At 38.0% G+C, this 10,678-nt stretch overlaps 1 protein-coding gene across 1 annotated transcript in view; it reads left to right on the top strand.

Moving 5' to 3' along the window:
- LOC119420849 (trichohyalin) overlaps window positions 1-7,138 on the top strand; it is a 28,892-nt gene extending 21,754 nt beyond the window's left edge. Inside the window, exons 11-19 of the mRNA XM_037688274.1 lie at window positions 433-751; window positions 1,103-1,167; window positions 1,267-1,315; window positions 2,514-2,566; window positions 2,854-2,965; window positions 3,903-4,002; window positions 4,082-4,155; window positions 6,836-6,950; window positions 7,050-7,138. Coding sequence (XP_037544202.1) covers window positions 433-751; window positions 1,103-1,167; window positions 1,267-1,315; window positions 2,514-2,566; window positions 2,854-2,965; window positions 3,903-4,002; window positions 4,082-4,155; window positions 6,836-6,950; window positions 7,050-7,137 — 975 coding nt within the window. The 3' untranslated portion in view covers window position 7,138. The remainder of the gene's footprint in view (window positions 1-432; window positions 752-1,102; window positions 1,168-1,266; window positions 1,316-2,513; window positions 2,567-2,853; window positions 2,966-3,902; window positions 4,003-4,081; window positions 4,156-6,835; window positions 6,951-7,049) is intronic.
- The last annotated feature ends 3,540 nt before the right edge of the window (window positions 7,139-10,678 follow it).

The raw sequence follows: 10,678 nt of genomic DNA, 5'->3' as shown, positions 1-10,678 counted from the left end.
TGCAGAGTTGTATTTTACCACTATTTTAAGCTATTCTATGTCTTTGTATTTTATTGTGATTTAATTGGTGATATGTACTTTGAAACTGCAGAGTTGTATTTTACCACTATTTTAAGCTATTCTATGTCTTTGTATTTTATTGTGATTTAATTGGTGATATGTACTTTGAAACTGCAGAGTTGTATTTTACCACTATTTTAAGCTATTCTATGTCTTTGTGTTGATCTGTTGGGTGCTTGTGTTTGAAATATTGCTATTTACATAAAGTTGAGTTGAATAAAAAAAAATTGTGCAGCTTTAAATCAGCCTGGAAGCCCGATGCTTCTGAAATCTAATCTCTAGTGAGCCATAATTTACATTTGTTCATTTGGCTGCAACAGTTAGGTTTGATTCTGAAATGTTTTATTAATTTTGTCTCTTTCCTAATTTTAGGCCTTTGATGGTTTCGAGTCACTGGGCGTCTCTCGCCTCTTGGAGCCGTCCGACATGGTTCTTCTGTCCGTACCCGACAGGCTCATCGTTATGACCTACCTCAGCCAGATTCGCTCTCACTTCACCAACCAGGAGCTGAGCGTGCTACAGATCGAGCACAACAGCAGTCAGTCCAGTTACGGCCTGGCCCCCGTCGGCCCTGCAGACGTCGACGCCGCAGCTTTCTGCATGGCCCGGCTGAACAAAGGCCTGAGCCTGGAGGAGGGAGGGAGCAGCACGCTGGTCGTCCCACCGCCCAGAAGTAAACGAGCTGGTAAAGGTAAAACTCCAATAGTTCTGCTAGTTTTTACATTTGTCTATCATAAATTTAAATGGAACTTTTGTTCAGTCAAAACTGCAATTTTACTTAAATAATTTATATTAGTACTGCTTTTTGTATCATTGAGTTAAAGTGAGAAAACGTAATACTGTTGTTGTTGTTGATGACGCAGAACACACTGTCTATCAAATCTGTTGCATTAAAGTTCCATAAAATCAGTTTGTAAAATGAAACATGGACGAAAGCTTTGAGCTATGTGTTGTACGGCTTTAAAAAAGTGTTATATAAATTATATTAAGCCGAATAATGGAAATGTATTCATCTCTGATGGGTCACCTGATGTGTTTTCAGCCGATGAGTCAATATATCCAGTTCCTCCTCCGAGATCAGTTACCAAAGCAGCAAAACCTGCGCAGGTGACTTTTTTCATGAACTTACAACAAAGAGTTTATGTACTGATTATTGATAATTGGCTAAAATGATCACCTACTTAAACATGACTTTTTTTTCTACAGAGTGAAGATTCAAAGACTCAGTCTGCAACAGAAAACACTAATCTGACAGGTGTGTGGTGTGTTTTACCTTCTGGTTTTATTGTATGATTATCAATTCAGTATTCATACTAGTTTATTTTTCCTGGGGGTTTTTTTCCTGCAGTTTTTGTAATCTAACTAATTAACTTCATACATTGTGTCGTTTTAGACAGTCATAAATCAAAGCATTTAGCTCATTCAGGCGATGGGTGCCATGACTTTTAATTTTTGTAACTTTTATGTTTTTCAAAATATTTAACTTTGGTAAAATATTTTCCCCACAGAAATACATTCAAATTTATTCAAGTCATTAAAAAGTATTTCTTCATTTTGCTTCTGTATACATGCTCTATTTTTGTCTTTTTATGCTACGTTTAGCTTTTAGTCTGGCTTTTAATACTTTTAGCTTTTAGCCTGGCTTTTAATACTTTTAGCTTTTAGCTTGGCTTTTAATACTTTAAGATTTAGCTTGGCTTTTAATACTTTAAGATTTTGCTTGGCTTTTAATACTTTAAGCTTTTAGCCTGGCTTTTAATACTTTTAGCTTTTAGCTTGGCTTTTAATACTTTAAGATTTAGCCTGGCTTTTAATACTTTTAGATTTAGCTTGACTTTTAATACTTTTAGCTTTTAGCCTGACTTTTAATACTTTTAGCTTGGCTTTTAATATGTTAAGCTTTTAGCCTGGCTTTTAATGCTTTTAGCTTTTAGCCTGGCTTTTAATGCCTTTAGCTTTTAGTCTGGCTTTTAATACTTTTAGCTAGACCTTTTTATACATATAGCTTTTACCTAGCATTTTGCTGCTTTTAGCTTTAGTGGGCCTTTTGTTATAGAAGCTTCTAGCTTCCCTATCGGCTACACTTGTGCTGCTTGAGCTTTTATCAAGCCATTTGCAACTTTTAGCTTCTACCTTCCATTTAGCTACTTTTATGTAGCCTTTTGCTACATTTAGCTTTAGGCTAGTGATTTGCTTCTTTTCTCTAACACTTTCCTTTTAGTTTTTGCTTTGTGCTTTGTTCATTCATTTTTTAGCTAGTGTTCTACGTTTAGCTTTTAGATAGTCTTCTGCTTCTTTTAATTTTAACAACTCAGTTTTAGCTTCCTATTAAATTCAGCAGTCAATCAGCACTCAGCATCCACACTGTATTTTAACAGAAAATGACATTTCTCCTTGTTTTCTGTTTAGTTTTTCACTCTGATCTGTTCTTAATATTTCTGTGACGTTTGCAGATCTGCAGAGTGTAGCCGAGACACAACCCTCTAAATATGAGGAGGAAACGATGGTCAGTTATGTGTTCTTCTCTTTTTCCTTCTTAACTTCATGCATTCATCTCACTGATTATCATAATAATCTGCTTTTTATTAAATTTATTTTAATCAATGAGTTGTAAAGGATTTTGCTGCCTAAATTGCTCCAAATCTTTGGCGTCCCTCTAATCTTTTTCTTCCCATGCTCTCCTTTGCTTTTTTTTTTTTGTGATTGTTTATGTTCAAATGTATACGTGTGTTTGTGTGTACATTTGTGTGTGTATGTGTGTGTGTATGATGGGATTGTGGTCAGTGTCTGCAGGACACCAGTCAGTACGTGTTGAGTGAGCTGGCGGCGTTGGAGACGGAGCAGAAGCACATCGACAGCAGAGCTGCTGTGGTGGAGAGACGACTGCGAAGTCTCATGGAAACAGGTCGGTTTGTTTCAAGCAGAACAGTAAAGACGTTTAAACAAGTGTTTTGCCAGCAAACTTCAAACTGAGTTAGCTTTATGTCCATTGGTGTCAACAGTTTGTGTGGTCAGTGGGTATTCGCATGACAAATAGCGTATACTTCATATTAATTAAATTCAATTCAGTTTATTTATATAGCACCAAGTCACAACAGAAGTCATCTCAGGACACTGAACAGAAACATTCACATACCGGTACATACAAAAGCCAATTACCATAGTATAAGTTATCTATCTAGAAAGGAAGCCAGCAGACGCGTTGGATCTTCACTTTGCCACAGTCTCCCATCCTGAGCACAAAGACAACAGTGGAAAGAAAAAACGTATTTTTAACAGGAAGAAACTTCCATCAGACCCAGACTCAGGACAAGCAGCCATCTGCTTCGACTGGCTGGGTTTGAGAGGACAGGAAGGACAAACAAACGAACACAGAATGGCAGGTCCAGATGTAGGTGCAGGTGTGCCCCCCACTGGAAGAAAGACCAAAAAAAAAGACATGTCAAGGATAGAAAAAATTACAAATACAATAAAGGTAGAGTCGAGCAAATAAAGACAGCAGCAGAGTGTCTTTATATACTTATATTAGCGCTCCTGTTTCAAGTACTATTTAACCATCACTCATTTACATTTCAGAAATATCATTTTGAACATTTTACAAGTAGAAACTAATTAAGGTTAAAAATTCAGTAGCATTTGCAAACTTCATCACAATCTACACACTAAACAATTATGATTTCTACATTTATTTCAGATTTAATCCCACTGGGAATCATTTCAAACCTTTTATAAACACATTAAGTCATCTAACCAAAACTGACTGAGACGATTTGTGATTCTGGAGGTTTTGTTTTTAGGACTTTGTACATTTCTGACTGGTCTTTGTTTCTGTGTTTGTTCAGGAAGTGACCGTGATGATGAGGAAAGGCTGATCCAAGAGTGGTTCATGTTGGTGAACAAGAAGAACGCTCTGATACGCAGACAGGACCACCTTGAACTGCTGTAAGCTAACTGGAAATGTTTCCTCAGAGTAAACGTCCCATATTGGTTTAAATGTTCCCGATGGTTCGTTCGTCTGCAGACAACAGGAGCAGGATCTGGAGCGGAGATTTGAGCTTCTCACCAGAGAACTACGAGTCATGATGGCTGTAGAAGGTCAGTATGTCAGTGATGCGTTATGGCGGCCATGTTTGCTTGTTTTTTTACGCTGTATTTTTCGGACTATAAGGCGCACCAGATTATAAGGCGCATTAAGCGAAACAAAACAGTCAGATAAGTCAAACTTTATTCAACTCATTTATAATAACCACATAAAATCAATTTGAGGTCAGTAAGCACAACCAGAATTAATACATAAGGCACACCTGATTATAAGGCTCACTGTTGATTTTTGAGAAAATTAAAGGACTTTAAATGCGTCTTATACTCCAAAAATACGGTATGTGTTTTATGTAAATGTGGATAATATAAGATCTGTGCTCATTTGTGTGAGAGAGGATGTTTAGCTTGAATCAAAGCACAAAATCCACAAGTTCAGTATTTTGCTTAAAATTGTTAATCCTGAAGTTTAAAGTTTTCAGATTTTTCACGACACATTACAATTCTGACAAAACGCCAACCCTTAAGCAAACAAAGTTTGAGGTAATGGCAACGACATTATCCAAACACAATGACCGTACGACTTGCTTGCACTGAGAAATTTCCAATTTATGTGGGAACATCGCCAATAAAATACAAGAACGCTGCTGTTTCTTCAGCTCCTCAAATGTTCCTCACACTTTCTGAGAGACTTAAAACACTTTCCATTAGGCAAAAGTCACTTAGCAAGAAAATAATGGTCACCGGCAGGGAAGTGGAATGTGACTTGGTTGAGGACGGAATAAACCAGGTGGAAATTCTTTTGAACAGCTGGTACAGAAGTTTAATATCAACAAGTCACAGTTTTTCAGATATTTGCAGCTGAGACATTTTGTGAGATCTAACTCTCACTGTTTTCCTTTGTTCCCCTCTAAACATTTTGTGGTACGATTTTGAAATTACATGTCTGATACCATCCATCCATCCATCCATTATCTTTACCCGCTTCTTCCTTTTTGGGTTGCGGGGGTCACTGGTCCCATCACTGTGCGAGAGGTGGGGCACACCCATGACAGGTCTCCAGTCCATCACAGGGACACATAAAGACAAATGAGACAAACAACCATTCACCCTCTCACTCACACCTAGAGACAATTTAGAGTTACCAATCAGCGTAACATGCATGTTTTTGGTCTGTGGGTGGAAACTGGTGTACCTGGAGAAACCCACGCACGCATGGAGAGGTCTGATACCAAAGAGGCCCTTAGTAAGATCTATACACTGCTCAGTTCATACAGTGAGACCAGCTTGGACTCTCTTAAACTGAAATGGGAAACAGACCTGGAGGAATCCCTATCAGGCTCAACCTGAAGAAGGATTACTAAGAACATTTATTCATCCTCAATCAGCTTGAGACATGCTGTAATTCAATTCAAGGTGGTGCACCACCTGCATTGGTCCAAAGACAAGTTGTCCAAGATCAAAGCCGACCTGGACCCCGCATGCAATCGTTGTAAACAAACTCCAACTACACTCTCTGGACCTGTCCCAAACTGCAGACCTTCTGGCAGTCTACAAAGTCTTTTTGACACCTTCTCTGGGATGCATGGAAAAACTGTACACCCATCACCTCATCTCACTGTTCAGGGTGGTCCCTGTGGAGACGTCCTTCAGCAAGTACGAGAAGTATGTGGTTGCTTTTGGCTCCTTTTTGGCCAGGAGGCTTGCTTTGTGCAATTGGATGGACCCACACCCCCCAGCATATGTACATTGGATAAGAGAGGTGATGTATCATATTCATCTAGAAAAATAAGGGTTCTGTTAAAAAAGATTTTGGGACACTTGGCAGCCTTTCGTGTTGTACGTGGAGGACATGTCAATGCCTGGTTAGTTCATTTGTTTGTGTGACTGATCCAGTGTGGGAGGGAAGTATACCCAGATGGTTGTGACTGAAAAGAGCAACTCCAAGAACAAGTTAACAGTGTTTATTTACAGTAGGTGAAATGCAGCATGGCTGGAAGGGACTGAAACCCTAGAGAGCAAGGGCAAAGGTTACTGAGGCTCAAGTCCTTGAGGATGATTCAAGATATATTTTAATATCTTACTGTTGGAGGAAATGGTCATCGCAGGAATGAGAGTCCAGTAGTTTTAGGAAGGTTGCAATAATCAGTGGGCAAGTGGTGGAAGGCGAGGAACAGCTGGATAAGTCACAAAGAGGCTTAGGGTTAAACCAGGGAAGTCCAAGGTGCAGGAAGAACTCAGGAGTCAGTGCTGAAACACGTGAGAAGAGAGTTTAGTCTTTGCAAATCACAATAGAGGTAAAGTGACTAGGAGCACAACTACCGATTGACAGATAATGCACCAGCATTGAAGTGAAGTCATCAGCTGCTTTTATACTCCTGCAGCTCACTGGGTGAATGATCCACAAGTGTGTGCGCTTGTTGGCGCCATCTAGTGTGTTGAAGCTGCAGGAGAAAAACTGAAACTCCTACAAATTGACGGCTTTATAGACATTTTTGTCTTTTTTAAGTTCAGTTGGCTGTGGCAGCCATCTTGAATTGCGTTAAATCCCAAAGTTCACGAGTTGTAGATGAACATTTCTTTGAAAATTTCCCAGAGCTTCATGAGAAATTTAGCTCAGATACAGAAACACGCACACAGATACGACAAACACATTGTTGCCTGCCTTCCCCTTTCGGTCATGTGTGGTAAAAGCCGTGCAGCAGATTTTGGTGAAGTTCGGCTGCGTGTTTTTCAGAGTGGAAGAAGTCGCCCATTCAGCAGCAGAGGGAGCAGCTGCTCCTCCAGGAGCTGGTGTCGTTGGTCAACCAACGAGACGAGATCATCAGAGACATTGACGCCAAAGAGAGAGGGTGACTACATGCCAGAAGAAGACTAAAGACAAACGTCTACTGAACATAGTACTTACTGTACGCAGAGGGTGGACTCTAAATGGTACTTTGTGTTGTCAGGGCCCTGGAGGAGGACGAGCGGCTGGAGCGAGGTCTCGAGATGAGGAGGAGGAAATACAGCAACAAGGACAAGTGTGTGTTACAATGAGAAGGACGACAAAACAGAGACTCTTCCTCCATCAGTGACAAAAAAAATAATCCTTTCACGCATTATCTAGTGCCTTTTATCTTAGAGATATCCTTTTTTCCTGAGGCTGTAAAGTTTGTGTTCTTTGAACGTTTATTTTTCAGAGTTTATAATTTTCAGTAATAGTGTTTGTTTTTTATTTATTGAAATGATGTGTTGGTTTGTCAGGACTTTTATTGCACTGAGTGTTTGAGTGCGTTTTGTTTTTCAGTATTTGGAACTGTGGCTCACCGTCTTCCACTGGCTGATGCTGTTCATCAGCACTGAGAAGAACGTTTCTAAACTGAAGCGAAAGTTTTATAATAAATGGTTCATAATTGCTTGTGATCAGAGCACATGTTCTGTTCCAGCTGATGGATGAATATTTTCTCATTTTCCAATCTAAATTGTAATTGATTGACGATTTCACGTTTCTCTACGATGGAGCTGGACTCAATCCCACAATCTTCATGTTCGGAATAACACAATATATCTGTAAATCCTGTAAAAAAAATTGTTTAAGTAAAATGAACGATATTAGGGTGTTCCCACCTTTCTGAGTGAATTGGAGAAGAAATTAAAATGTCCCTTACCCCTGTGTGCTTTGACTACTATGTGCATGCTTTCTGAGGTGAGCTGATAAATCGGTACCCATCATACCACGTCAGTGTGTTTCTTTATAGTTTGGTGTGTGATGTTCACACATTTAAGGGAGATCAATAAACTTTGGTCGGCTGCCTCTAATTTTTAGGTTTGACTGTAATCTGTATTTTATAGTTCTGTATGCGTTTTAATACAGTTTAAAAGTGCAATATGTGTTCAGAATAGTCTACCAAAGACTGTGTGTTGATTAGAGTATTAACAATTTAATTCCCATTTTCATTTGCTTTAATTATACAGTTAAAACAGTGACATGGCTATGGGGGGGCCTGTGGGGGCTTAGGCCCACCTACTTTATGCCAAAACACATCTAATTAAACTGTCTACAATTTCATTTTTGCTGTTTTTTCTCCCTTGCACTTTATTAAACATCAAAAAAATAATCTATACAATTCATATTTAAATTAAATTGCTTAAATATTTCCTGGTTGTGATAGAGCTTCATTTTGAAATCTTATATTGTCTGTGGACTATGACTGTACTTTACAAATTTTGAAGTATTTTGTCAATTGCTGTGCCTGAAGTATTTCAGTTGTCTGTGTGAGTTGTGTTTGGATTCTGAATACAGTTGTTTTAATTATTTGGTTGGTTTAAATTTAATATTACTTTTTTATCTACAGATCACAGGATCAACACACGATTTAACATTTCCCAAGTGTTTTAAAAGCTATGTTGAGTTTTGTCAGGTCCTCCTGAGAATTTATTTATTGCTATGTCGCTAATAAGAAATTACAAACAGAAATGTTTGCAACAAATAAAAACTTTTTTTTCCATTTAAAACCAGTTCACTGAAAGGTATTAGGAAACTTTGAACCATTATTATCATTATTATTTTTAATCAAATTAACCATGGTCAAAATAAATTTAAAGAAATAGCAGTCAAAAGTTATAATGGTCAGAGAACAAGCTTATATTCTGTTTGTTCTTGCTACAAGCTTCTTCTCAACTTTTATTGCTCTAAACTTTTAAAGTCATTGAACTTCATCCATATGCCAGCCTTTTGTTGTTGGTCCTGTCTGGCAACGCAGGTCCTCTACTCATCTAATCTGAGCCGACAGAACGGACCATCCAAAGCATGGTAAACCCGTTCTCACCTCCTGTAGACTCGACCTCTGTCATGCTGGAGCCAGATCAAGATCTTACAAGGCCAGAAGACACAGAAGTGTTGGGTGAGTGTAACGAGCTGCCGTTTGTTGGCCTGTTCCTACACTGTTCTGGATGAGCAGCTTACCGAGGCATACATCTCAGCTGCAGCCATGATAAAGTGTTCTGCTGGCCAGTTAAACTAAAGCTGTTTATGTGTTTATTTGTGCATGTTTGAAGGGACCATCCCAGTGTGCTGCAGGTTTCACCTGACTTTGTGAAAACATGGACGCTCTTGGCTAATATCAGTGCATAAGGGATAAGAAAGTGATAACTAGTCAAGACCAGAGTTTGTGCTTCGTCATTTTTACTATTTTAATCCAATACAGTAAACCGATTTTTCACGATCAACTGTGTGAAACTGGTGGACGAAGCCATAGCACTATTTTTAATTAATTGAGTAAATTTAGGTGACTGACCAAACAGCACGATCAGTTTTAGGTATTGTTATCCTCAAGAAACTATGCTTAAAATAAAACAGGCTTAGAAAATAAATTATAATAACAGTCAATATCAAAATTGCCGTAGCGGGCTGTTTCAGGTAAACCCAGTGGTGCAGGCAGGTAATAGAGAACTCAGGAGTACATTAAATAATGAATTTATTTACAAAAACAAAAAGTTGGCAAGGCAGCAAAACTTACATGGGACAATATGGAGTTCACAAGGAGCAGACCAGGACATCACCAGTGCCAGGACATAGGGAAGACAAACACACAGGCTTAAATACACAAAACACCAATTAGACAAAGTGAAGGCACTTGTGAGTAATCACAGATGCCAAAGACAGAGCCTGAGGACACAAGATGGGGCTAGACACCAGGACACACAAACCACAACCGCTACACTAATGCTCTTTGTCTTCCATTTACACTAAATTAACATCAAAATGTAAGATTTGTTTTTTCAACCTCTGACAGGCAATTAAGTGTAATGGAAACGTATTATATACGTATACATCACAATACATATACATCACAATAATCTCTTGTTAAACTTTTTAAATAAAAATATAATTTTTATAATACGTATCTTCAGCAGGTGTTCCCTACTAATTATTTCAGAATACCCCGTTCATTTGTTGTCTATATTATCATTAATATCACAAAAAAGGCAGCTCACCTGAAACACACCTTTAAAATATGACTTCATAAAGATCTGTTTGTTCATAAAGGACTGAATGCAGGATTTTGAAATAGTTGAACCAAAAAACTTTATACAAACAGAACCTGTTGTAATAAATGTGAGAAAACAACAATCATTTGCAAGCCAGTTAGCTTGATATAAAACTGATATCCAAACTTATGTTTAAAAAATAACTGTTAAACTGTATACAAAAACCAGAGACATGAATGTCAATAATCAAACTATGGTATAATAAAACCAGTGTGGCAACCACTGGTTTCCTTCCTGCAGCTGTATTTCCTTTAGTGTGAATATGGTGAGACGACAAGTCTGCAGACATATTTAAATACTAGATTACATATTTTTGCAGTTAAAGCATCATTAAGCAGATCTTTTCATTGCCACATTGGTTTCATATTTCCATAAATTCTACTTTTTTTAAAAGCCACAATTAAGCTTAGTTATAATTAAAATTAAAATTTTAATGTAAGAAGTAAGAAATAAGTCTGCTAGTTCTTAGTATTATTTGTATTATCACATAAATAGTCAAAAATGCAGAGTTACTGCTAAAGAGCCTCCTGCAGCATCCAAATACAAT

This window comes from Nematolebias whitei, chromosome 14 (genome assembly GCF_014905685.2).
Source record: "Nematolebias whitei isolate Nwh7 chromosome 14, NemWhi1, whole genome shotgun sequence".
Taxonomy (NCBI): Eukaryota; Metazoa; Chordata; class Actinopteri; order Cyprinodontiformes; family Rivulidae; genus Nematolebias; species Nematolebias whitei.
This window is presented reverse-complemented; position numbering and strand designations above follow the sequence as displayed.